The sequence below is a fragment of the Balaenoptera musculus genome, chromosome 1, assembly GCF_009873245.2.
Source record: "Balaenoptera musculus isolate JJ_BM4_2016_0621 chromosome 1, mBalMus1.pri.v3, whole genome shotgun sequence".
NCBI classification, from domain to species: Eukaryota; Metazoa; Chordata; class Mammalia; order Artiodactyla; family Balaenopteridae; genus Balaenoptera; species Balaenoptera musculus.
The window spans coordinates 11,045,033-11,072,603 of NC_045785.1; the positions used below are offsets into that span (position 1 = coordinate 11,045,033).

Consider the following 27,571-nt stretch of genomic DNA (forward strand, 5'->3'; position numbering starts at 1 on the left):
TTCATCCCTTTTCATGGCTCAGTAACGTTCCCTGGATGGATATACCACAATTTGTTTAATCATTCGTTTGTTGACAAGCATTTGGGTTGTTTCACCTCTGGCTGTTATGAATAGTGCTTCTGTGAACATTTGTGTACAAATTTTTGTTTGAATATCTGTTCTCACCTCTTTGGGGTATATAACCAGGAGTGGAATTGCTGGATCATATGGGTAATTCTATCTTTAACTGTTTGAGGAACCAGCAAACTGCTTTCCACAGTGGCTGAACATGACACCCCTCCCTTGAAGACCCACAAAGTTCTATTTTTGATGGTTCCTCCATAACGAAACTGAAAGCCTTCAAAGAACTAAATCCTGGTTTACAAAACTACCAACCTGTCTAAGTGCCTTTCTTGGGCCAGTGGCTCAGAACTTGTGCTTATGAGACTAAGGTCAGGGGTGCAAGACCCAGCTGGCCAGTTAGCTGAGTAGAGTGGACAAGTGAAAAATTAAGTCTGCTGCCACAGGCTCCAATATCTAACACTGTCCTGCTCTCTTACAAAAGCTTGTTAGTGCTCACAGGGGGACGGAGCAAGAGTGTGTTTTTATGGTTACATATAAAAGGAAAAAAAAAACTCTAGCATCCAAGGCACAGTGGGATTAACTTGGAATCAGATGACTGCTATTTCCAGTCCTGGTTTCACCTGATTTCTGAAGGCCCCTTGGGTAAACTGCTTAACCCTGCCCGGAGCCTGTTTCCTCATGTCTAAATTGGGAATAATAACCCTTACTCCAAAGAGATGCTAATGCATCCTAAGCACTTTGCACACAGTAGGCTTCCAACAGATGCTGTTGAGTCTGGAGGGTGAGCAACCTCTGTGCCTGCCAGAGACCATCATCGGCTTCTGCAACTGGCTCTGAGCTGCCCTCCTGAGGTTGACCCAGCTGGAATGGTGGTGCACGCTTGTTCAGTTGTTCCGGGTTACACTGGCTGTTTTAAATGGTCCTATTTGCATGGAATGAAGCTTGCTATGGTAACAAGGTCTGGTGGCTGGAATCCAGGGCCCCAGTGAAAAATGCAAAGCCTGTGCTCCGGCGAGAAAAGAGGCCCTTGATGGGTGTATCAACTTTAAGGTTACCTCTGTTCTCCCAGGAAGAAGGAGCAGGTAAACTGAGGCAGCGGGGCCTCAAGGCTCCTACTCCCAGTAGGAGGAGGAAGAGGGAAGCCCCCCTGACGCCTCCCAGTCTTCCCTCCTGGTTTGCCCCCCAATATTTAGCGCAGCTAAGAAGCTTAGGACCACCTTAGAGGCACACGCTGGTTCAGGGCGGTGGGGAGGCCAGAGCGCTACTGGTCCACCCTGGGGAAGAACGGGGTGCTCCTTCGGAGGAGGGGGGACAGCGCAGGTTGGGGCGCCGGAGGTGGGGGTGGAGGTGGAGGTGGGCAGTGAGAGGCACGTGGGGCACTAGCCCAGCTTCCCGCTGAACAATTCCCACCCACCTTTTAAGGAACCAGCAAAGCAGGAACTCCACTTCGTAGCTCGGGCATGCGGCTCCCTCCCCCGGAGCTCCATCCCCGCTCCCCTCCCGGGCCCCTCTTCCGAGCACCCCTCTCTCCCAAGCACCCACCGCCTCCCCAGCCCCTGCGCCGCGCTAGGAGCGAGTTCGCCAGGGCGGGGGCCGCCCCACGGCTCCAAGGAGGGGACCGAGGACTGGCCTTGGAGCTGGCGCCCCCCGCCCCTAGCCAGGGGCGCCACCTCGGCCCACGCCGGGCCGCCGTCCGCCGCCCTCGCCCCCCGGGGGGTGTGTCCCCGAAGTGGGGGGCGCGGGAGGCCGAGGCAGCGGCCCCGCCCCCGGCCCGGGCCCCCTCCCGAGCGCGCAGCGAATGGTAGGCTCCACGGAAAGAGTGCGGGCGGCGCGCGGTGTCCTTCTCCGAGCCGCTCTCGGCGCCGGGGTCTAGGCGATCGCTGCTCCTCCTCCTCCTCCTCCTCCTCCTCCTCCTCCTTCTCCTCCTTCTCCTCCTCCTCTTCTTTCTCCTCCTCCTCCTCCCCCCGCCGCCTCGCTACCGCCGCGGATCCGGCTGGAGGCGCCGCTGTCATTCCTGCGCCGGAGGAGCCGGCGCTGCCGGTGCCTAGGGGTCGGGGCTCGGGGGAGCCGGGCCGCGGGGGACCCAACAGGTAGAGCCGGGGGTGCCCGGCCGCGCGCCCCCGGCGCATCATGCAGCTCTTTGTCACCTCTCTCGCCCCCAGGCCAAAATCCTGAGCATGATGGAAGACAATAAGCTGCTCGCGCTCCGCATCGATGGGGCGGTCCAGTCGGCCAGCCAGGAGATGACCAACCTGCGAGCCGAACTCACGGCCACCAACCGGAGACTGGCGGAACTGAGCGGCGGCGGCGGCGGCGGCGGCCCCGGCCCGGGCCCGGGAGCAGCGGCCAGCGCCTCGGCGGCGGCGGCGGACTCGGCGGCGGCGAACATGGAGAACCACCAGCACAGCGCCCAAGGTAGGGATCGTACGGCGCCCGGGGCGGAGGAGAGGCGAGAGAGCAGGACCCGGACCCGGAGGGGGCCGGGGACTCGGTGCCCCCACGGCCGCGGCGAAAGCGCCTTGCATTGTGGCTTGTAACCCTTTCCGCCCGGCGGTGGCCGGCGCTGCTCCCCTGCTGGGAGTTGCAGGCTGCTGTCAGTAAGGAAAACCCGGGCGCAACGTGCACGGGTTCACACGGTCACGCCTGTCCTGGCCAGCGCGAGCGAGGCGCAGCCGGCGCGTCCCCACCGGCAGCAGAAAGCGCCCTTCAGATGGCACACAGCCCCCAGCTCCGTGGGCAAACTTTTCATGCCCGGGCCTTTGCCCTCAGCCGCGGCAGGGGTGAATGCCACAGCTCCCCCCCAGTTCCGGAGGCTCCTTCCTTTGGAATGACTCCCGGAGAGGGAGCTCCAGACTCTGCTGCCGCGTTTGGGGTAGAGGATTGGACTGGTTTGCACTTTTCTCCACGGATGCCAAATCCCTTGTCTCGATTGCATCTGGACTTTATTTTCTCCCCATTTGAGATCGCGCAGGCAGTGGAATATATCGATGCAACAGTAGATGCTGTGCTCAGCAGGGAGTTTAAATTTCCAGCAAATATAAACACTGTGAGCACTTTCCAGGGGTGGGGGGGGGGGAAATCTTAGACCTCAAAGGCTGAGTGATGGGCTCCTGGCGAAATGAAGGCGTAGATGGTGGATTTCCAGGTAGCCGCCGCTTGAAGGGACTCTTTGCAGTTAGGAGGAGGGAAAAAAAGGACAGTCTGTGTTGACATTGACAGTGATGAAGCTCTGAAACCCTCATGCATGGGTTAAAGGTGGAGGAAGCATCCAAAAAAAGAAAAAAAAATACTGTTTGGTTTCTGTGAATTAAAAAGTAAAAGGGTAGGCTGGATTTTCAGGATGTCTTTTCTTTTTTCGCCTAATTGCCCTTTAAGAAACGTTGTCACCGGTTATTAATATCATTTGATTGTAAACTAAACTGCTGAAATCCAGAACATGACAGAAAAAATATCCAGTCCAGGAGGGCCACTTGTGTAAATATGTCACTTGATGAAGTATGAAGTACCAAAGGCTCACTGGCTTAGAAAGATTTTCTAGTTTTGTTGTTATTTCAAAGGCTTCCCCTAAGTGTTGAGAGAGAGAGTCTGTTTTCATATTAATGCCTTCTCTCCATCAGCTTCTGTTTCCTCTTTACCTTCCTGGGGTAGGTGTGCTTTTTTTTTTTTGGTGTGCGATGTTAAGCCTGAACATTAGCAGTGTATGTTCAATTCCAAGTCAGATCTTAACTTGGTACTTCAGGAGTCCGTCAAGAATCTTGGGGCAGTAATTTGGTACCAAAGTAGCATGACGTCATGGTGGGAAGGTGTTGTGAGCCTGGTGCTTGCTGCACAGTTTTCAAGGTGGGTATCTGGTTATTCTGTCATTTATCCCTTGTTATGTCATTGTGTGTGGAAGATGCTCTCTGCTGGCACCTGGGCAAAAAAGGGAAGTTGTTAGACTGCATGGTCATGCTTTACTTTTTATAGGCAGGGACTCTTTCAACCTTAAAGAAATAGCGCAGAACTGGCATTTTGCTAAGAATCAAAAGCCATGGTAAGGGGGACTGAACAATGCTAGTTTATTTCCCACCATCCACCCCTTTCTCAGCGGAGGAAAAGTTAAGTGGCTTTTATCTGAGTCCTGGGTCTCGTTGCAGTCTGAGCATGCTAAGGAGGTCGGTGCCGCAATGATCTACACATTCAACTTGGAAATTGTGATACTTGGCTGATGGTTAAATTGTTGTAGTGGAGCAATAGGGGACTGTTTCCTTTTTCTTTTTTCCTACAAAAATGCACAAGGCTGTGGAAATGGAAAAATGGCTTTTGGATTTCTTGATATCCCTAAAAACACACAAAACCAGCAGCTTCCTCATATTCTTAGAAACATGCCTGTCCAGGCCAGGGGCTGTCTGTGGGTGGTTGGATGCAGGATGGTTTTGATTTTTCCTCTGTGTACCATTGGTATTTTTCAAAACCTTTACTAGGGGGAGTTTAATGATTTTATAATCAGAAAATAAAATGTTGAAGATTTTAACTCAGTTTGATGTTTGGCCACATATCCCTCTAAATTGATGTCAATTTAAACTAATGTGATGGTTGAAAAGAAAACAAGACCCCCATATAAATCCAGTGGGGCATCATTTACTTATATATGGCAACAGTTCCTCAATACAGTACTTTTTACATTATTTAGCCTCTGTGAGTGTTTTGGGTTTTTGTTTTTATTTTGCTTTGTTTTGTTTTGTGTTCTCATGACATGTGGCAGCATTCTGCTGGAACCGAAACCTTCTGCAGAGGTGGTCTGGTAGTTTCTTTTGCTAGTGCTTTCGTATTCCTAAAGGAAAGCACTGGGCTCGCTCAAGTTAATTTCAAAGTGTGGTTGATTGGCTTTCTCATGCTTCTTTGTCATATACCTCCAGGAAGGCTCACAGAAGCTCAGTTCCTGGGGGTTCCTAATTCTTCCGAATTAGTCTTCTGTTTTAATTTTGTCTGTGTTGGTGCAAGTCAATGGGCTCAAACCCTATGAGCATTTAGCGTTATTGAGTTATCACTTTTCAAATCAAGGTTTTCAATGAAATGAGTACCTTTCAAAACGCAACTGTATAAGTCATCATTTAACTAAAGGGCATTATGCACATATTAAGTGCATGCTAATTTCCTTTTAATAATATTAGCCCAGATGGTTACAGGGAAGAGTCACCTTTTGCTCTCCCTGCTGAGAAACTGTTAGATCCATTTTCAGATTTTTTTGTTAAAAAAATTTTAGTTAATAAATTAAAGAAGCTCGTCAATCCACCAGTGGATGTTTGGTTCCAGTGAGGATATCTGACAGTAGGTAAGTTGATGAAGAAAACTTGAGTTTTCCTAGAGAGTTAATGCAGTGTGTCATTTAAACAAAATATTAACTTGGTTGGTACCCTCTGTGAGCTGGCATGGTTGCTATGTAACAGAGTCTAGAAAGTGAACTGCTGAAAATCTGGGCTTTCGGCACTTTGCAGGATCTTCTTTCAGAATCTGTGTTGAAAGAAACGCTTGGCAGCCAGCCCATCTCCTCTCTCCCTGCTTCAAGTGAGTCGGATAATCCCTAATGAGGATGCTGGCATGCGAAGCATAGGGTATCCGCGCAGGGTGGCACATCTCAAGGCTCCAGAGCTGCCTCTTAGGTTGGCGGGGTCACAACTGCCTTTGACAGGTGGACAGAAGGAGCCTTGGAAAGAATAGAGCCAAGCAGTTGTTCCAATTTGTCTTGTTGTCGGTAGCCAGAGAACGGATTTGTTTAAAGTCACATTTCTAAGCTGTTTTCCTCGGCGTAACATCTCTGGGAAATGTGTTTAAGATGCTTGCTATTCTTTGAGGGGAAAATATAGCAGTTTGTTTCTCTGAAAGTGTTTTATCTGATGAATGGCTAATATTAGATTCAGTTGGTCGCTTTGCTATGCATAGAATAAAACAATTAAGTTCCATCGTACCCAATTCAAATAGGTGTTTAACTGTATACAACGTAAAATACCTACGCCCAGTAGGATGTATACCTACTGCCAATATTTTTGTGGTTTGTTTTTTTAAGGAAATAATTGTATTTATATGCCTACGTAAGTGGAAATGCTCATGGCATCTTTCTTGGGTGTTGAGGACTTACTGTTCACTGCATTTGTTAGATGGGGATGGGGAAAAGTGTCATTTTCTTACACCTTTGTAATTTCCATAAATAGATGCAAGTTTTATTTTTTTTCTCCCCAGGCATTAAATAGGCTGTTACTTCAGGTCTGATGGCTCTTATCTAGCATTACTATAACACTGGAAACTCTTTGGTGAAGTAGAAATTACCTTGGGACGGAACTGAATGTGTGAGTAGTGTGCAGAGATGCTAGACGCTGTTGCTTTTCAAAATCAAAGTATCCCCTTTGGCATCCCCTTCCCAATTTGTTCTGCCTCTACATACTCTTGTTTTCCCAAGCAGACGTTTATCTTTTTTGAGAAGAGGATTTTCACAGGGCAGAGAGGATGGAACAAAATGTGGCAGAATCTCGGGGGCCTTCTGTTAGCTCACCTGTGAGTTACAGAGCTCATCCAGTACCTATGGCTTGGTTTTCCAGCCATATCAATGGGCTGAAAGAGACTTGTCTGTCTTTTCCTAATCTGGTAGGCTGTCATGAGATGGGACTTCAGAATTCTTCCTGAAAATCACCATGCATGGTCACAAAGAGAATACGTACAGATCAGTACAGCGTGGTTGAAATTGGTTATTGATTGACTATTATTTACTGTCTTTCCATTGTCTTTGGAAAATGCCTTTGGAAGACCCCTTAAGTCAAGTCTCTGGTTCTGGTTAATTTCACACTTCCAGCATTTCAGGATTTACTGAGGCTTTTCAAAACTTCTTTGATACTAAGTTTGAGCCAATCTGATTTTTATAATAGGAGGCTAGTCACATATCCTCCCAGTGTAAGACAAGGCATGTTCTCCCCATGCCTATCCCCCCTCTACTCCCCAAGACTGCTGGCACTTTTGAGGAATCCTGTAGCTTATAAGTTGTGACTTCCTGGCTGCCACTGAGCATCTCGCAGATGGCCTTGGCAGGTGGGGAGTGCTCGTTGAAACATTTCCTGCTCACCATGCAAGTCATATGGGGCCCAGAAGGTCAAGCCTGGGTCCCGGCCATATTCACTGCATGTTTCATTTATATTTATTCCTGAGTTATATAGCTAAGGCAAGTGAAATCAACATGAATTTCTCAGTGCTTTTCAGACCTTTTCCAGTATTGGTTTGTGTGAGCATTAGTGCTTGGCTTCTCACCCCCTGCCATCCATCAGGCAAGAATGGAACTTGTTCTGCCCGCTGAGGCCAGGGAATGGGTTTGTAAGGGATCCTGTAAATGAAAATTAGTCCATACTGTTTGGGCTGGATATTAGGGTGAGTAACACATGGGATGACAAGGGTAACACATGGGATGACAAGGGGTGCCACCAACAGCAGTCATTGCAATGTCCTAGTCATCGGAAATGCAGGCAAAGAGGGTTCAGGCAGAATCATTTAGGAAAAGACAGCTTCCCTGAAGCCAAGAGGGTGACCATCCATTGCCGCAGATTGTACCTGACAATTCAGGGCAGGTAAGCGTCCCACTGGCTCATGTCACCATCCTCAAGGTCCCCTGCCAGGCCCATCTTGACTGTGGAGAAGCTGGAGGGAGATCAGGCAAAGGAATCTCTTCTTCTTCCCCATGTGGTTGGATGAGACCAGAACATTCTTGCTTGTTTGATGCAACCTCAGATCTCGGTGGCAGACTCCAGGCTGTGCTCTGTGGGCATTCTTGCTTCCCCCCTTGAAATCCTGAGCTGCTAGAAACATGAAAGAAGCTGAATGTAGTTTTAATGAGTTTGGCAAGAACAACTGTTTGAGTAGGTGGCTTCCGTGTGATGGGATATCATTGGTTCTCAATTTGTTTTAGTGTCTTTGTTGACTTGGCCTTGCTGGACCTTTGGGTCAGACTTCTGAAAAGCCCTGTCCCCTTCACCCTCCAACTAGTTGAGACCCTAGCACGAAAGCTTGTACGGAGCTTGTAACAGGCAGGTCTGCCAGCAAAGCGCCCCCGAGACCTCTGCCCCTTCTGTGATGGGCTGTCAGGCTGGGAGGATGGAGAGAAATGGGAGGAGGGGCTTCCCGCCCAGCTCCTACCCCTTCTCTCCTCTTCCACCAGAGCAAGCGCTGGAGTGAAGGGGATGTAAAGGCCTTCCATTCCCAATATTGTCTCAGCTCTACAGATTGTTTGAAGTAATGTGAATCATTAAGAGCAAAGTGCCCTCTAAAGGAAGGTGGGTCCAGAGCTAATATTTTACACTCACCTTCGGCACTTCATTATGGCTCTCGGAGCTCACCTCTTGGGTACATCACAAGACACTGGGGGTTCTGGAACCATCCTGATACCATGTAATTTTCTTTTCAGTGAAGGTGAAGAGTGTAATGTAGGACTAAATTAGAACTAGTTTCAGTGCTTTGTCAAACTTTTCAATAAATAATAACAATAAGGACTTCCAACATGTCAAGTATTTTCCCGCGTGCTTAACATGCATAATTGTATCTGGAGCCCAATGAAGTGACAACTGTTGTGCCCATTTTTGAAAAGAGGAAACTGACTGGGACTCAGAGAGGTTAGGTCACCTGTCTACCATGACATAGTAATGACAACGATGGTGATGATGACAGCAAGCTTTGACATAGTCTTGCTTGGAGCTAGGTACTGTTCTACGTGCTTCTCTGAATTAATGCATCTAATTTTTGTAATGACTTATAAGGCAGGTATCATTGTACCCATTTTACGTATGAGAAAACTGAGGCGCAAAAATGATCTATTACTTGCCAAAGGGCCATTAAGTGACCAAGCTCTGGCTCCAGAGTCCATGCTCTTACTCATCTCACTTTGATGCCCAGGGTCACTCAGCTGGTAGTGACTGATCCAGGAATTCAAACCCACCGGGGCTCTCTGCTGTTTAAACCTGTATTGTCTCCTAAATCAGAAATATCTTTCAGTTTGTTCATTAGGAAGGTTGACGGAGCTGTAGGCTTGTCTCCATTCTTAATTAATGTTTTCCTAAACTGATGATAATTTCTGGGTCCTTATATGAAATCATAGGGAAGCAGGAGTACCTCTCCCTTAGGTGTGAGGTTAACTGACAAAGAGGGAATTGGGTCCTGCTTTCAAGGTGAGCAACCCAAGGGTCACCTGTCACCAACGAAAAGAACCATACTGATCCTGGCGTTGGGGCCTCCTACTTCTCAGACTTTGTATGCATTCTCTCTTGGGAAGGATGATTCCAGGCAAAGCTGGTATCCTGTGGTCCTATTATTCTCCCTCCTACCCATATCTTTCCCTTTTCTGAGTTCTCTCCCAGTGGCCTCAGTGGCCCCCAGTGGCCCAAGACCACGCCCAAAAAAAGACCTATAACTACTCACAGATTCCTTTACACTAGGGTTTCCCAGTCTTGGCACTGTTGTCATTGCAGGATAATTCTTTGTTGGGGGGGAGGCATTGTGTGCATTGTAGGATGTTGAGCAGCATGCCTGGCCTCTGCCCACTAGATGCCAGTAGAACCTTCCACACCCCAGTTGTAACAACCAAAAATGTCTCCAGATGTTGCCAAATATCCACTGGGGGCCCCATCATCCCTGGCTGAGAACCACTTTGTGGCATTAGAGGAGGCCCCAGTTGTGAGTTTTAGGATGGCGCCTCTGTGAGACCAGAGAGTTTCATCTGTTTGTCTTCTGCTCCATTCACAGCACCTAGAACAGTGCCTGGCACATAGCAAGAGCTCAGTAAATAGTTGTTGACTGAATGAATGAATGAATGAATCCATGATTTTTTAAATTACAGAGTGTGCGGAATTCGGTAGACTTGTCATGTTTTACATGAAGATCATTGGTTTAATGACAGATGGTTTTAATTGTGTTTATTTGCCATATGTCAACACTGTTCTAAACCCTTTCCCTGTATTATCTCAATTAATCCTTTTAACTACCTTCTGAGGTAAGTCCTGGGTTGGCCACCTTACAGATGAGAAAATTGAGGCCCAGGAAGGTTATGTGACTTGCCCAGTGTCACCAAGCTAGCGAGTGGCAGAGCCAGGATATAAACCCAAGTAAACGTGCCTCCAGAGACTCCCTGCTGTCCCAGCCAGGATGCTGTACAGCTTTGCATAGTTCTTCCCATTCCTGCCCAAGAAATCATTTTTGTTCTAAAGCTGGCGTTGTGGCAATTATAGTTAGGATTTGCATGTCAGACACTAAGTCATTGATCATAAATTCTCAGCGCTCCCCCGTACGAAAGATGCTTTGTCACTGCCAGAGAGTCTGTAGCCAGGAAGGACTGGTGTCTGGCCAGAGGTAAGAGGGCAGTTCAGTGGCTGAGCCATGTTCACATGTGAGAATCTCCCTTCTCTCTGCCTTGCTGCTGGGCTTCAGCTGGAGGGAGTCACAGAGAGGACTGAAAGTTTCATGGAAAGGGGACAGTGGCCCCCAGAGCTTCTTAGCAGGGGGTTGACTCATTTTTAGTAAAAGGGATGTTGCAGGATCAGAACTGGGGAGCTGCAGAGACTTTGAAGATTATCCAAGAGGGTAGTGATAGCAATAGCCAGCATCTGTTGAGGCTTTTTTTTTTTTTTTTTTCTGGACTTTCCCAGACTCTGTGGGGTGTGATTGATGACATTTTCTCATCTGACTTTCCTATCACAGCGAGTTAGATAATGTTCTCACCTCCATTCTACAAATGAAGAAACTGAGGCTTAGAAAGGTTTAGTTGCTTTTCCAAGATCTAGACAGTGGTCTTCTGCTGGATTGGAACACAGGTTCAGCTGACCCTGGAGCCCACCTGCTTCACTACAGCAAGAATATTGAGGACTACCCTAGTGGCGTGGTAGTTAAGAATCTGCCTGCCAATGCAGGGGACACGGGTTTAATCGTTCAATCCCTGGTCCAGGAAGATGCCACATGCCGCAGAGCAACTAAGCCTGCGCACCGCAACTACTGAGCCCATGTGCCACAACTACTGAAGCCCATGCACTCTAGAGCCTGCGTGCTGCAACTACTGAGCCCACGTGCTGCAACTACTGAAGCCCATGTGCCTAGAGCCCATACTCTGCAACAAGAGAAGCCACCGCAATGAGAAGCCCATGCACCGCAACGAAGAGTAGCCCCTGCTCGTCACAACTAGAGAAAGCCCACATGCAGCAACGAAGACCCAACACAGCCAAAAATAAATTAAAAAAAAAAAGAATCTTGAGATATTGTGCCAGGCAGCACAGAGACATGCCAGGAGGATGGCTTTGTCTTTTTGCTTACAGGCCAACCCTCCCACTCCCCTTCTTTTTTCTTTTCTTCCTTTCCTCCTTTCTTCTCTCTGTCTCCATCTAGCTTGAGAGAGTGAGCACATAGGTTCAGGGACCACAGATTTAATAAGATATGGGGCAAGTTATCTTGGAGCTCGTAGGCTAGTAGGTGTGACTGACATGGAAGTATAATTACATTTTATAATAAAGGTCTAGACAGGTGTAATGGGAAAATAGATGATGAAGTGACAAATACAGAAGCCTTCACAGATGTACATGGCAGTGGCAATATGTAAGAAAAGCATGCTGGGAAAATACATTAAATTCTCTACTAAGGTTAAACTGCCCACGAGAGATTATTAGAGTGCACCTTTGGGGGTAGGTTGGGATTGGATACTGCAGAGAATAGCTGCTGGCTGGGACCTTCTCCCTCAAAGAGCATTTCTTAAGGAGAAAGAAGATGTGGATGATACAGGGTTTAGACCCTGAATAATAGTTGGGTTTTTTTCTCCAAATAGAACAAGAAAAGATATGAATTTCAATACAGGTATAGCTCTGCATCTTTCAAAATAAGCTCACCCCTTGTATATATTATCTTCCTGGCTAAGGCTGGGGCTTCTTGTCAGCTGCAACAAATGAATTAGTTCATTTTCCTTGATTAACTTGAATTTTTTTAAACCATTGAGGATGGTGTCTTTAATTCAGTAAGTGCAACTTGGAACACAGTGGGATTTATGTCACCCTTTCCCCCTCATTCTTGCCATTTGAAATTCTGTGCTCACCATTTCCTGACGATAGCAAGGTATGAAATTTAGAAATTTGATACTGACCCTGGAGAGTGCAATTGTGGCACCATAGAGCTTGATGAATGATGGCTGGGGAGAACTGACCTGTGATTATATGTATACTGATTATCTTAATTAATGCATTCATCAAGTAGATTGCTTTTCCTGTTCCTACAAGGTTTACCATGCGAAGCAAGAAAAAACTGGGAATATTTTTCGACACAGCTTTAGATTTGGGAGTTAACAGAAAGGCAAGGCCTGGCTGCCATTTTGTAGAGACTGTTAGCCCATTAGCTAGCAGACGTGCTCGGATTGCTCTGTTCACAATTTGACTTGGTACCAGGCAGCCCTGCAAGGAGGCATGTTCAAGTCTTAATGGAAGTCCTCTGGAGAAGGATCATTATTTCTGGTCAGCTTTTCTACAGTGTGGGTCATTATCATGGACCAATAGAATAGAACCTTGTTAAAACTCAGCTGGTCGATTCATGGGTTGGTTCCACCGTGGGATAACTCAAAATCCACCCTTCAACACTTTCAGTGTTATCACCTTGCCTCTAAAGCAAAAGCTTGGTCTAGCATCCTCAGTTCACAAAGCCAATGCTCAGAATCCTTTTTCCAGGGTTCTGCTGCTTTTATCCACTCTTCTTTCCTTTGCACCCAGGAGGCACTAGGGAAGCACTAGAGTATATCACTACCCAGATCTTTGTAGATCATTGCAGATCTTTGCAGTATACAGAGACTTGCACAGGCTTTGTCTCTGTGGATCCTACCAACTGGCCCATAGGATGGAATTGAAGTAGACACAGCAATCTATTTCTCAGATAAGGAAACTGAGGGACAATGATTTAAACTGATTTGTTCAAGATTGTTGAGCTTGTCATTGAACCAAATTCTCCTCTCTTTCTCCCACTGCAAGATCCCACTGTGACTGCACAATGGTGGCAGAGGGCTGCCCGCCCTGGAACTTATGATTGGGTGAGATCTGACCTTGCCTTGGCCAAGCCCTCTTGAGCATGGGCCACCCTGTCTTGTAAGACCTGGATGGTGACACCATCACCCCAAGACTGTGCTCTCATACTCTCAGCTCCCATGTCCAGTGTCTACCCATGGTAAAGGGACAATCCAGTTTTACAGATTTAATCTTATTTTTTACACTAAATTCTTTCATCCTCTCCGTAGGGTCTTCAATCATTTGACTTCTCTTTCAATGACCTATCTTATTCATGCCTGAACGTAGCGTTTCTCTTCTTCTGGCCTCCCTTAAAAGCAGTTAGGGACCTGTTAACTGGAGCAGGTTTGCACCCGGGGAACTTCCTGATTGTCTTATTGGATCTGGGAATGACTTTCGTATGGAGGACAATTTTTTCCACCTGACACCACCGTCATTTAGGACTTTTGAGTACGGGAGGCACGTCTGTGAGGGGACCTATGGTCTTAGCATGTGGATGTGTGTGCTCTCCGAGTGTCGGGGGCAGGATGTAGGCATCGCAGTAAATCTGCCTAATCTCTCTCTTCACTGTCCCTTCGGGGAGGCACTCTGAAACCTTTAGGATCTCTTTCATCAGAGTCTTTGAGTTAACATCCATCCAAAACATGTTGGTTTAAATTGTCCACCTAAACTGTTGGCTGTGTAGGCACATGTTCTCAATGCTGTGGTGGCTGTAACTGCCTATATAGTTGGTGGACCTCCTGCTACTCCAAGTTCACATCTAGACCTTGTACTCAGACCGGTGGAATCTCATCCACAGACCGAAGTCCAACAGTGTGGCAGAAAACTCAGGGAAAATCAGAATGGGGTCTTTTGCTGTGCACCCAAGGAGAGTGGAGAGGAAGTGTCAACCCGGAGGCCTCTGTAGCGCAGCAGACAACCCACTGTAGTCAACTGACACCTAAGCAGCTAATCTATTGGCTGGGACTCTGATCTCTGTTTCCTTTCAGTGTGATGAGGAACAGTCGCTAAAGTCTTCCCAAACCTCTGATAGCAAAATAGAAATAATATACATTTGAAATGCATTTGAAGATCTATTTATAATAGGCTCTAGAAGATCAGAAAGTATTTTTAAGGATCAAAATGTTTGCTCGTAGTACCCCTACAATGTGACAACTAAAAAAGTCTTTAGACATTACCCAGTGTTTTTGAGTTTTAGATGTGCATTAGCATTAAACAGTTACGATTCCCGCCACTGCCAATAGATATTATAGCTGCACATGGAGATGAAAGAAAGTGCTTCTTGATTCAGTTGGGAGTTCACTTCAGTGCTTGCTCTTGTGGCTTGAATGATGGAGCTAGTGTAGGAGTTGGCAGACTTTTTCTGTCAAGGGCCAGCTAGTAAATATTATAGGCTTTGGGGACCATAGGATATCTGTCATAATTCCTCAGCTCTGCTGCTGTAATATGAAAGCGGCCATAGACAATAGGTAAATGAATGGGCGTGGTTGTGTTCCAATAAAACTTTATTTACAAAAACAGGCACTCCTTGGGCTATAGTTTGCCAACCCCTGAACTTGCAGTTCTCTTCCATTTGCCTTCTAACCCATTTATATCCCGCACCTTTACAGTGCTTAGCATACAGAAGGAGCTTAATAATGATTGATTAAGCTAGTGAATTAGACGTGAGCAATAAAACCACCAGATTACAGTGTTAAAGGAGCAGAAACAAGAAGTTAATTACTAGGGGTGTAATGGTTAACGGACAAGAGAAAGAGACATTTGTTGGCAGCTTCACGGTTTGAGGTGAAGTCATTTGTGATTAGTCATCATCACAGACCTCGAACTGTGAAGGGACAAAGAATCACCAGTAGCAGTGAGATACAGAGCGAGACACTTGGCATCTGAGCCTCAATTTCCTTATTTAGGAAATGAGGAGGTCATTTCCATCTTCAAGATAATACAGCAGATACCTGGGTTTAAGGGAGTGAAACAGATCCGATCCAGATCCTGGCGATATGACTTGGGTTGTGGGACATTACAGCTCTCAGTTTCCTCCTCTATAACGAGGCCGATAATTCCTCCTTTCTAGAGTGATTAGGATGGTTTAGCGCAGGGTTTCTCAGCCTCAGCACTGTTGACATTCTGGGCCAGAAAATTCTTTGTGGGGGGGCTGACTTGTGCGTTTTAAAATGTTTAGCAGCATCCCTGGTCTACACCGCTAGATGCTCGTAGCACCCCTATAACATGACAACCAAAAAAGTCTTTAGACATTGCCCAGTGTTTTTTTCCTGGGGGGAAAATTACTCCCTGGGTTAATGGAATAACACATAGTGTGCCTGGCACAAAGCTTGGTGGACTTTGGGATTCAATAGATAGAACTCTTCATTATTAATAGCATAGTATATTATTGAACTCTGAATTCTCCTACCTTGGAATGAAATTCTCTTTATTTCTCCAGCTGATTTCTGTCCCCCATAGGCAAGATTGGACGTTTTTTCCCCAGATCCCAGGTCTTTCTCCTGATATCTCTGTGTTGCTTAGAGGCCTTTCCCCTGGGAGGAGCCAGACTTCTTATGACGTCCTGCTGAGTATGCTTTCCAGCCCTTTAAACACACATGTACCTAGACTTGTATTTGAGGTTACGGTCAGAATCCATAAATGGTTCATATGAGAAATCATACAGATGTCTGCAACAAGAATGGACAGGGAGGGTTAAGGACTGAAAAGCTTAACTCACAAAGGCTGGCAGGCTGGGGTGGTAGGTGGTATTCAGATGAAACAGATAATAAGGTACCCAAACTAGTATCAACAAAATTATCACTTCCCTTGTGAGCATGCACACACTTCTCACATTAGCCAGGAGCCAGTTTTCAATGGTTTAAACTTTAGCCAAGATGGCTATTCCAACATTGGTTTACATCTGGATTTAATGTTCTGCCATCCATTTTTTTTTTTTTTTTTTAATTTGAGAAGCATATGGTCCAAGTCAATGTGTGTGGGGAGAGCTTGATGTGGATGTGTATGTGGGGGTTTTTTTGTTTGTTTTTTTTAAATTTTATTTGTTTATTTATTTATTTTTGGCGTGTTGGGTCTTCATTTCTGTGCAAGGGCTTTCTCTAGTTGCGGCGAGCGGGGGCCACTCTTCATCGCGGTGCGCGGGCCTCTCACTGTCGCGGCCTCTCTTGTTGCGGAGCACAGGCTCCAGACGCGCAGGCTCAGTAAATGTGGCTCACGGCCCAGTTGCTCCGCGGCATGTGGGATCTTCCCAGACCAGGGCTCGAACCCGTGTCCCCTGCATTGGCAGGCGGATTCTCAACCACTGCGCCACCAGGGAAGCCCTGCCATCCATATTTTTACATATATTCTTTTTAATGATGGAGAGAGAGAGATAAAGAGAGAGATTTTCAGTGAATTCTGTCCCCTACACATTAGCAGTTATATTTTTTATCTATTTCTCTGGGAAAATACATAAATGCAAAAGAATGCATTGAATTCAGTAACATTCTTAAGCGGCTGCTTCTTCTGCATCTGCATATATTTGAAAGATAATGGAACATACTATCTATTTTACTTTTGGTAGTGTATATATGTCCATGCCACTCTCTCACTTTGTCACAGCTTACCCTTCCCCCTTCCCATATCCTCAAGTCCATTCTCTAGTAGGTCTGTGTCTTTATTCCCGTCTTACCACTAGGTTCTTCATGACCTTTTTTTTTTCTTCTTAGATTCCGTATATATGTGTTAGCATACTGTATTTGTTTTTCTCTTTCTGACTTACTTCACTCTAGTGGGAAGCAACTGCATAGCACAGGGAGATCAGCTCGGTGCTTTGTGACCACCTAGAGGGGTGGGATAGGAAGGGTGGGAGGGAGGGAGATGCAAGAGGGAGGAGATATGGGAACATATGTATATGTATAACTGATTCACTTTGTTATAAAGCAGAAACTAACACACCATTGTAAAGCAATTATACTCCAATAAAGATGTTAAAAAAATTAAAAAATAAAATAAAAAAAAAACATTTAAAGCACTTTTAACAAGTGCATGACCCTTTAAAAAAAAAAAAAACGATAATGGCACATACATGCAATAAAAATGCTTCATTCTGTCCACAGGCGGCACATTGGAGACATGTGGATTTTGGACTTACTCTAAGTCACTCTCTCTGACCACCCAGACTCTCTGTGGCCCACAGCTTGGGACTGTGGCTACAGAATGCATCTATCTGGACATGTGTGTTCAGCCCTGTGTAATGCGGTTCTCAGCAATGCCATGTGCAGTTAGGTGCTCAATAAGTGCCTTGGAAAATTATGGCTACAGCCCCAGGCCTTGAGTCTTCTGATTTTAAGCGGTTCTTCTGTTCCTCAAACTCAGCTCTGCCTCGCTGTGACACAATCAGATAAATCTATGATTTGGACCCTTGGCTTTAAGAAAACCCTTCTTTATTTAGGCAGAAATTTCTATGGTGACTTCCTGGTATGGATATTGGAAAGCACCGGTTATAGTCAGAATAACAAAACTGGCCCTAAACTAGATTTCGGGCAATATGATTTGATTGGCCAACTGCCATCGCTAACTAGTGTCATCCTGCCCCATCTCCGGCTAACTCCTAAAACCCCTCAAGCATGTGATCCATCATATCATTTTCTATTTATGCCAGCGCTGGATAATGGCCTAATCTCTCCAGTAGCATTCAGATTTATTAGAGAAGATGGCATTCACAAAATCATTTCACTGTTCCACTGCAAATACCCTAAGCTAATAGGCACCTTCTTATTATAAACCTTCCCTTTAACAGTGGTTTATTACCTGCAATTAAAATCAACTGGAAGGGGCTTCCCTGGTGGCGCAGTGGTTGAGAATCTGCCTGCCAATGCAGGGGACATGGGTTCGAGCCCCGGTCTGGGAAGATCCCATATGCCGCGGAGCAACTAGGCCCGTGAGCCACAATTACTGAGCCTGCGCGTCTGGAGCCTGTGCTCCGCGACAAGAGAGGCCGCGACGGGGAGAGGCCCGCGCACCGCGATGAAGAGTGGCCCCCGCTTGCCGCAACTAGAGAAAGCCCTCACACAGAAACGAAGACCCAACACACCCATAAATAATAAATAAATAAATTTTAAAAAAATCAACTGGAAGACCCAGTAAATGGTTTTCATTTCTTTTCTTTTGTGTTTGGTTAATATTTAGCTGGTGGGCCACCAGGGACTTAGGCGGGAACATCAGAGAGAGGCAAGTTTTGGCTCACAGGAGAGCTGTCCAGAGGGATGTGGTCATCACCAGAACCTAGATGACCATCTGCCAGGTGTGTTGGAAAAGCTACTCCCACACTGGGTTTAGAAGTTCGGGAGAAAAAAATAGGAAGAACACCAAATGTGATCTTCCCTTTCTTGTGTTTTGCATTCAGATGGGCCATTGAAGACAAAAGTTTAGCAGTAACAGTATGCTGTCATTTGGGTACAACGCAGAGAAAGTTGAGAAGATAGTAATGACTAGGAAAGCGTCTCACTGGCTTTCACTGTAATGACTTGTTTGAACAAATTAAGATGCTGACACAGGTAAGTTCAGCGTTTATAGCGTAGGACAGAAATCTCGAGTACCTTGCTTGGATGCATATCCTGTTCTCTTAACACGCGTTAGCTGTGTGTGGTGGGCAAGCTGCTTTACAGTCTAGGCCCCAGTTTGCCCCCAGGGATAACACTAATCCCGACACCCCAGAGCTGTGAGATCACAGGAGAGGGTGTGTTGGAGAGCCGAGCACACCGCCTGGCACTTGGCACGTCCTCCAGGAATGTCGTAAAGTCCTCCAGAAATGTCGTAAAGGTCGTAAACTGGTGCCATCAACGTGCGTACATGTACGGCCTCCCAGCAGGCCCCGGGGTGGGTCTAGGCTGTTCTTTGTTTACTTGCTCGCTTAGCCTCCACTAGGCGCGTTTTCTGATTGATGAGGCCCGGTCCTTGGCGCTAGGATACTGGGATGTGTAAGGTGCTCACCTTCTGCCGGAAGCCGAAGGAGGAAAGAGCAGAGGGGGAAGGACCCATTGGGGAACCAAGAGGACTGGATGCTAGCCGTGACTGTACCCGAGACTAAAGAGTGACAAAAAGGGAAGCTCCAACCTCTGCCCCGACTTGCGATGCCCACTGTCTGACCAAAGACCTCGGGTCCTGCACTCCCACCTCCACCTCCACAACTTGGGAGAGGTGTCCCAGACGGCCGCTCAGGGGCTGGGACATTGGATCGGTCAGAATGAGCCCACTGGATGAGACCTGGCTAAAGGCCGTCCCGTTTCTGAACTTCTACACTTGGTGACCTTTAGCAGTATCGCCAAGTCAATCAGGTCCACCTTAAAGAATATCTTAGATTGTTTAGTTTGGGGAATATTGTCTTTCCTGGCTTAAGCAGAGATAATATAAGCCTGTGACTCTGCAGCCTTATATTATCTGCGCATTAATGGAAGGGAGGGAGGGAGGGGGGGGAAGAGAGGAGAAGAGAAGAAAAGCACAAGCCAGATGCCCAAATTAAAACACTAAATTTTCTTGGAGTTTATGTGCTCCAAGCAATGTAAATAAAGGTGAGGGCTGGACCCCTCTACCCATTAATCAGCCTCAGCCACAGGCTCACTCTCTGGTTTGTTTAGGTATTTCAGCCCATCACCCGCACCGCTCGGCATTTCTGAGATACAAGGGGGAGGGTTGCATTTGTCATCCTGATTGTCCTCCCCTGGGTTTCTTGGAGTGGCGATCTCAGTGTTGCCTTTCTCATGAAATATTAAGCTCAGGGGTAGAATCAGGGCATTTCAATGCAGGCAAGATACACTTGGGAAGGCTGGTTTTCTGCCCCCGTGGCTTCATTTGCATTTATTTTGCTCCCAACCATTTGTGATATAGTGGTGGGTGTCCATCAGATAGCTATTAACTCTTCAGCCAGCTCCTCAGAGGGCTGTTTCAGCTGCCTCTTACAAGTTCAGGGGATAAGATGGCTCATACCTTTGGTCATTCTGTTGGTGTCATGAGCCACTGTGGATGTTAGAACTTCCCATTTTGTTCCTCTTTAGTCTCTCAAGGACCCTGCGAAACAACAGCCTTGTTTGTATGACTGCATTCCTTCAGCTGGACTCAGATTCCTGAGTTTAACTACCAATGCCACCACCTCCTAGCATGTCATCTTGTTGGTTCACATAACATCTATGTAACAGGGCTGATAATAGTTCATACCTTACAGGGTTTTTACATAAAGATTAAGTGAGTTAATATACGTGAAGCCCTGTGTTAAGTGTTTGGCACACATGTGCTAAGGATCCCATAAATATCAGCTGTGAGTATTGAAAACTACAGCCCAAAGCCTCCCACTGAAGACCTGTGGTGCCAAAGAGTGACTTCTTTTGAAAGCAACAGCAAAAAAATCATTCAAGGAGGGGCTAGTTTAAGTAGGAATCTTGGCATTTCAAATACAAATCCCAGAGTGTGTGAAGCCTTAATATCCTCATTTATCCTGTGGTTTGATCTATGAGGTTCCCCGTTTGGTGGTGGCAGAAGGGACTCCCTGAGTGCCCACTGCTGTCTGCGCTCCCCTTACATATGCCCGACCAAAGTCTTATCTCCGACAGCTCGTGCATAATCCTCCCCGGGAGAGAGAGCCCCGCTGATGCACTCACAAACCCTCAGTTAAATTCTGCATTATTTTTTTTCCCATTATTTATAGCTTGCCTACTGACATTTCAAGCTCTCGTTGTGAAGCAAAGAAAGTCCTTAAGTGCCGAGATGTGACTGCTGAGTCCAGCACTGGCTTCCCACTAATTGGTCAGTTTTACTTGGGCTGCATGATCTGGTTTGTAAGGTGTATAGCTCATGTCCGTGGAAACACTGGAATATTGCCCCGTGTGTGCTCTATGGCGGGTCCTGTGCTGGGCTCATGGAGCTCGTAAGCTACTGGGGCCGAGGGAGGATGATGGTGACGAAGGGGATAATAATGACACTAACATTTACTGGGTGCTTCGGAAGGGCAAGGCACTGTTCTCAAAGCTATCTATGTATTTCTGTGTTTCACCCTCACATCAAGTATTACTATTAGCCCTCTTTTTACAAACGAGGCGACTGAGGCTCAAAGTGGTTAAGTAATTTGTCCATGCTCACACAGCAGGTAGAGTTAAGATTTGAACGGTGTCCCAGTGACCCCCAAAGCCTATATTTTTAACTAGCATTAAGTGCTCCTCTCTAGTCTGAAAGCCTATATTACAGTACACTGTGATGAGTACCATGATAGTCGTACCTGCAAGGTATGTAAAAGTGTCAACAACGGACACTTTGCCCGGGTGGAAATGAGGTCTCAGTTGCAGACGTCACAGGAGGCTGTGCTTGAGTTGAGTCCTGAAGGACAAGTGGGTCTTCTCTTGGCACAGAAAGTGTACGAGGGGGTCTGGGCGGGGCTTCCTGCAGGAGTAAAGATGCGGTGGGGTGATGCATGCCTCGAAGGGGGAGTAGCCACGCTCCAGGTCTGGGTGTGATGGGAGAAGTAAACAGTGGGAGTTGAGAGAGAATGAGAGTGAGTGTGCAGGTGGAGAGGACAGATCTGGAAGGTTCTTGTAAACCAAGATAAAGAATCTGGATTTGGGGCTTCCCTGGTGGCGCAGTGGTTGAGAGTCTGCCTGCCAATGCAGGGGACACGGGTTCGAGCCCTGGTCTGGGAAGATCCCACATGCCGCGGAGCAGCTGGGCCCGTGCGCCGCAACTACTGAGCCTGCGCGTCTGGAGCCTGTGCTCCGCAACAAGAGAGGCCGCGATAGTGAGAGGCCCGCGCACCGCGATGAAGAGTGGCCCCCCGCTTGCCACAACTAGAGAAAGCCCTCGCACAGAAACGAAGACCCAACACAGCCATAAATAAATAAATAAATAAATAAATAAAAATTAAAAAAAAAAAAAGAATCTGGATTTTACCCCATGTATGATGAAAAAGGTATTCTTTTATTGTGGTAAAATACTCATAACACAGAATTTAACATTTCAACCATTTAAAAGTATACAATTTAGTGGTATTAAGTACATTCACAGTGTTGTGCAACCATCACCACTATCTAGTTGCAGAACTTTCTAATCAACCTCGAAAAGATACCCTGTACCGTTAAGCAGTCACTCACCTTCCCTCGCCCCCATACTCATGGCAAACACTTAACCGCTTTCTGACTCGATGGATTTGCTTATTCTGATCTGATCAGCTCCTCAGATCAATTTACTGCAACCCTTACCCTAAGTGTCAGTTTGCCCATTTGTATAATGGTAAAGATCTATGTATATATGCATACATCTATATGTGTATGTGTGCTCTCTCCGCAAGTGCGCCATCTGCTTCTCCCTAAATTATAAGCGTAGCGGAAAAATTAGATAACTTTGAAATTGTTTGAAGCTCCAAAATTTCTATTTAAATTGAAAGTTTCCTCAGGCGTAAAATGGGGCTGATAAGAGCACCCACTTCAGAGAGCTGCTGAGGTTATTAAATGTGTGCATTCATGGAAGGCGCAGATAGCAGCGCGCAGCATAGCAGAAGCGACCGATGAGTGTGGGTTGTGATCATTACTGTAATTATCATCATTGTTATTATTGGCAAAATATCCACTTTGCCCACCCCCGTGTTCCCAGCGGGAAGCTGGGATAGGTTTCCTGGGTCTTGGCCAGTCCATGAGGGAGCCTTGCTGTGTAGACTTTGGGCACGTGTTGTCAGAGGAAACTCGTGACTGTGTAACTGCAGAAACTTTCCCCTTCTTTCTACAATACTTACCGAGTCCCTAGTATGGGACATCACTGTGCCGGATGGTGAAGGTGGGCAGTAGTTCGGACCTAGATCCTTATCTGGGATGTTTACAGTCTGGCGTTTATAGCAACAAACAGTGACAAGTCCAGGCTGCAGAGTGGATGGCCTGGAATTGAGTCCTCGCCTCACTGCCTGCTTAGTATGTGCCCTGGGCAAGTTATTTAACCTCCCTGGGCCTCAGTTTCCCCATCTGTAAAACAGCACAGTACAGTAGAGTCTAGCTCACTTTGAGGTTGGAATGCAATGGTGAATGCAGAGTCATTTGGTAGTGCCTGGTACCTAATAGGCTCTCACCTAATATTTTTTTAAAAGAGGAGAAAACATTATGTGCATAAATTACATAATACAAGTTGGAAAGGGAATTTCTAAGAGAAGTTTTAACATCCTTTAGAAGTTCAAAGGAGAGAGAATATCTCTGGCTAAAATGGACTGTGAAAATTTGATTTGGGGACTTTGTGAAGAAATAAAACTAGCTCTGGTTTTTTAGTGCTTATTATGTTCCAGGAATTGTGCTAAGCACCTTTAATTTTTATTATACTTGACTACATACCTACAAAGTGGTGTCTTTTGTTGAGGTAGATTACATTTTTAAACCTTCTCAACAATCCTGTGAGGTACTAGTGTGGATTATCCTTGGTTTTTAGATGAGCTAAGGCCTTGCCCAAGGTCACTCAGTATATAAGTGGTGAGGAAAGGAATTGAACTCTGCCCCCCGAGTCCCTACCAGCAGGTCACTTGGAAGCGAACCTCAATTCCATGTGGGTAATCCCTGCCATCAGGAAGATGCTTTGGTGTAGATAATCCACTGAGGGATTCCCATGTTGTGAGGATTTAACTTGAAAGTAAATTTGTATTCTGTGAGTGTACAGCACCACAAATTCAAAAGAAATGGACCAAGAGGGATGTAGGGTAGCAGGAGCTAGCTGGTTACCACAATGGGTAAGAGGCTTTGGAATCAAACCATTGTGAGTTCAAGTCCCAGCCTTGCCACTTACTGTGTGTGACCTTGAGCAAAGTACATAATCTCACTAAGCCTCAGTTTTATCATCTTTAAAATGGAAATAATAATAATACCTATGTTTTTGGGTTGTTGTGAGGATCCTAGGAGATGATACACCTGGAAATCTCTCAGGGAGCCCCTTGCACATACTAAACTTCAGTGAAAGGGTCTTCATCATCGTCATCAATGTGCTAGTTCAGTGGCATAGGTGGATCTTCACCACCTCTGCCTGTCCTGAAAGCTGGAGCCATCCCGGCAGCCTCTCTGTATAGGAACTTCCTGGAGGAGGACCACAGAGCAGATGGGCAGTTCCAGGGAGGATGCTTTGCTGGAGCTTTGACCTCCCAGGGGAGCTGCCAAAGGAAAAGACAATTGCTAGAGACGGAGGCTGAATCCTTTGTGCACTGGTCTACTGGGGACTGGACCAAGGTCACCCAAGTCATTTGTCATCTGCTAATGGGGCTAATCGGTGGGCTGGAGGGTGGAAAGAGGGGGGCTACTGCCTGTAGCACCCAGACCCTCGCTGGGGTCTTCAGGGTGACTGTGCTGCAAATGTATATTTTTTGAAAAATATATGCTGCATTTCACAGATAGATTTCTGTTGCTTCTAAATGCAGAAGGTACATGTGTTTAATCCATATGTTCATTAAGTAGAGCTCTTGACTCTCCTAACTTCTGCTGTGCCTTTAGCCTTCTCTGGTTTGCAAAACAATGGAGTATAAGAAACCACTGGGACGTCTCCTCCCCTAACTACCTCTTAGGACCACAGTGGTTCCCAAAGGCGTCTTTGCAGACTGGGCTGTGCAAGTCTGCAAATCCCAAGGAACCTTACAAAGCCTGCTTAGGCAGGGCATAAAGTGTGGGAGCGTGGGGACCAGAATCTTCCAACCTCGTCCATTGTAGATGGTCAGCTACCAAGTCAGCATCTCCCCTCCCCGGCATCAGTCAAAGGGGCAATTTTAAAAGAAGAATCTCCTTTGCCTTGTGAGCTTCTTGAGGTCAGATATGCTTCTGACTTCTTTTGAAACCCAGTGGACATTTAAAAAATGTTGACTAATTAAAAGTCCCCAAAAGTGAGCCTGCTGAAACTCCATCTTGGGAGGGGGGAGACTGTATTGATATATTTTGATTGGAAAGTATGGGTTTGTTTAATATTAGGCCTCCATGGGCCATTAAAAAAAACCCACAACAGTGATAAACAGTATCATACTTAGCAAAATAAGGTACCCTTGAGATTTCTTATGCTTCTGTAAAATATTAATTAATACCTGTCAAAATCCCCACTTCCCCTTTAAGCCTTACCTGAAATGAAATTCAGATCATGCATTGATCTAGTCACTCTGATTCATCTTGTAATGGAGGCGTTTGGAATCCAACAAACCTGGTTCTAATCATGACTTTGTTCCTTAAGTAGCCGTCTGGCCTTAGAAAATTTGCTTAACTTCTTTGGATGTCAATTTTTTAATATATTTTTTAAATTACCAAACAAAAAAGAGATTTGAGGATTCAACCAAAGCCCCATAGACTGTGCATGGCCAAACAGCGTGTGTTTGACAGCTAAGGACTCGGTAAAGAGAGTTCATTCATTTGTTCAGCAAACCTTTATTAAGTCCTTACCGTGTGCTGAACATGACCTGGTCCCTGTCTGCAAGGAGTTTACACTCTAATGGTGGAGCTTGTGGCTTTGTGGTAATTAATACCGTCAAGTTCAGCCTTTCATAAGAATCTTACTTTTTGAGGTACGTTAGTGACTCGAGAGGGAAAGACCTTCTCCTTCCCTTCAGCTCAAGCCTCCCACCTACCCCCCCACCCCTGCTCCCACCAGACATTGCCCAAAACTTCACCTGAACAAACAGGAACAACATTTAGTTTTTGATGAGGTGATGTCTGGTTTTCTACATTAAATACCACAGGTAAATTGCTGGTCCCTGCCAGAAACCAAAGCACAGGCAACACTACCATTTCTAAGAAACCTGCATGAGCCCAGCCTGTGTTACCTGGAGGGCGCCTCCACCCTCCCACCCTGGAGGATTACCACCCTCAGGTAATAATCATGGAAGAAATTAGCAGCAGCACCCAAGGTGCGATGAGCAATGCTTTATTAGGCCTTCTTTGCTGTCCCCTCGAGCGTGTTTTCTGCACGTGTTGAATTTCTTTAAGCTTCTGCGCACAGTTCAGAGGGTAATACCACTAATTAGACCAACAAGGTAATGTAATGACAGGGTACAAGCCTTCAGCATATACTAGATTCATCCCTGATTAATCGAGTGGTCCCCTCCTATCACGCAGCCTCCCTCCATATTATCTGAGGATAACGCTCTGACTGTAATTAAAACCAGGGAAGAAACTTCACTCTTCTCCACAAGTGGAAAATGAACAGTTTAAAAGCAGAGGACCAAACTAATCACTTAGAGAAGTCAAAGAGATATCCCGAAAAAGCCCCAAAGAGGCTTGACTTATAAGTAGCAGCTAAAAGATTTCCAGTGATATTTCATCAATCTTTGTTTAACAAAAAAAAAAAAAAAAAAAAACCAAAACTTTAAGATTATTTTGACAAGATGGAGTTTTGACTGAAGTTGGGGGAAGCTAAAAGCATTATTTTAAAATGTAATGATGTGAAATTTCAATTATCATCCTCCTTTTCAAAAGTCTCTCAATTCAGCAGGCAATGAGTCGATATGAAAGAGGGCGGGAGGTTGACGCGATACAGTGTGATTTCTTGCCAGGGACAGACACACTCGCTCTCATGTACTGTTTCCAGCTAACTTGGAAATGAGAGGGTGTGGGGTCGGGACGGTCATTTGAGCTGGCCAAGGAATCGAGACATTCTCTCCCTGGCTGCACCCATAGTCATACCTAGACACCTACTGGTTTTTTGTCTTTCAGGGGACCTAAGAGATTCAGAGGGATATTTGATATGTCATAGATTTAGCTCCAGATGCTATTCTCTGAGGATTGACTTGAGCCAGAAGAGCTGGCACAGCGCTTAAAGATTCTTTTCTTGCTGATCATACCTGGTGGAGCTGAAGAATGAAGGTGCCGGCCAATCGGACTCAGCCCTGCTGGGAGCGTGCAAGTGCCATTAGAGGCCTTTCACTCTGCTCTGTTCCTCTCGCACTGTCTGTACACGTTCTCCTGAATTAATGACTTTGCGCTGTCAATCAAATGGCACCATTATTCGGATTCATCAGAGTTTCGATTCCCACACGTTCACTAAGTGCTATGCTAGGATGAAAACGTAAAGCTTCAGCCATTAGCCAGTGAAGCTAGTCATCGTCATAACAACTCGCTTCTGTAGAACAATTAACTTTGCACTCCAGCAGAAGCGACGTTATTGACACAAATTCCTACAACTGCGGATTGTGCTGTTCAGTATGCCCATTTGGCAGATAAGACAGTGGAGGTCCAATGGGTCAAGCACGTTTTCCAAGGACACCAGGGTTCCTGAGCCAGAGCCAGGCTTGCTCTCTCCAGGGCTGCCACCTGGCTGGGGTCTAAGCATCTCTCCCCACTGACCGCCCCTGCAACTGTACCTCCAGCCTATCGTCTTGTCTGCTCTCTCCAAACTGCTGCCCAAGAGGGCCTTCTGAAATGTAAGGCTTTCTGTGTGATTCTGCTTCTGGAAACCCTCTCTATGGCTCTCTGTGGCTCCTCAGGCACTGTAGAGCCCGCCCTGCCCCCTTCCCTGTTCTC

General features: G+C 46.3%; 1 protein-coding gene across 1 annotated transcript in view; it reads left to right on the plus strand.

Annotated features, from left to right (window-relative positions):
* Positions 1 to 2,043: 2,043 nt before the first annotated feature.
* Positions 2,044 to 27,571, plus strand: part of KAZN (kazrin, periplakin interacting protein) — a 462,050-nt gene continuing 436,522 nt past the window's right edge. The window contains exons 1-2 of the mRNA XM_036861208.1: positions 2,044 to 2,103; positions 2,226 to 2,478. Of these exons, the coding sequence (XP_036717103.1) occupies positions 2,241 to 2,478 (238 nt within the window). The 5' untranslated portion in view covers positions 2,044 to 2,103; positions 2,226 to 2,240. The remainder of the gene's footprint in view (positions 2,104 to 2,225; positions 2,479 to 27,571) is intronic.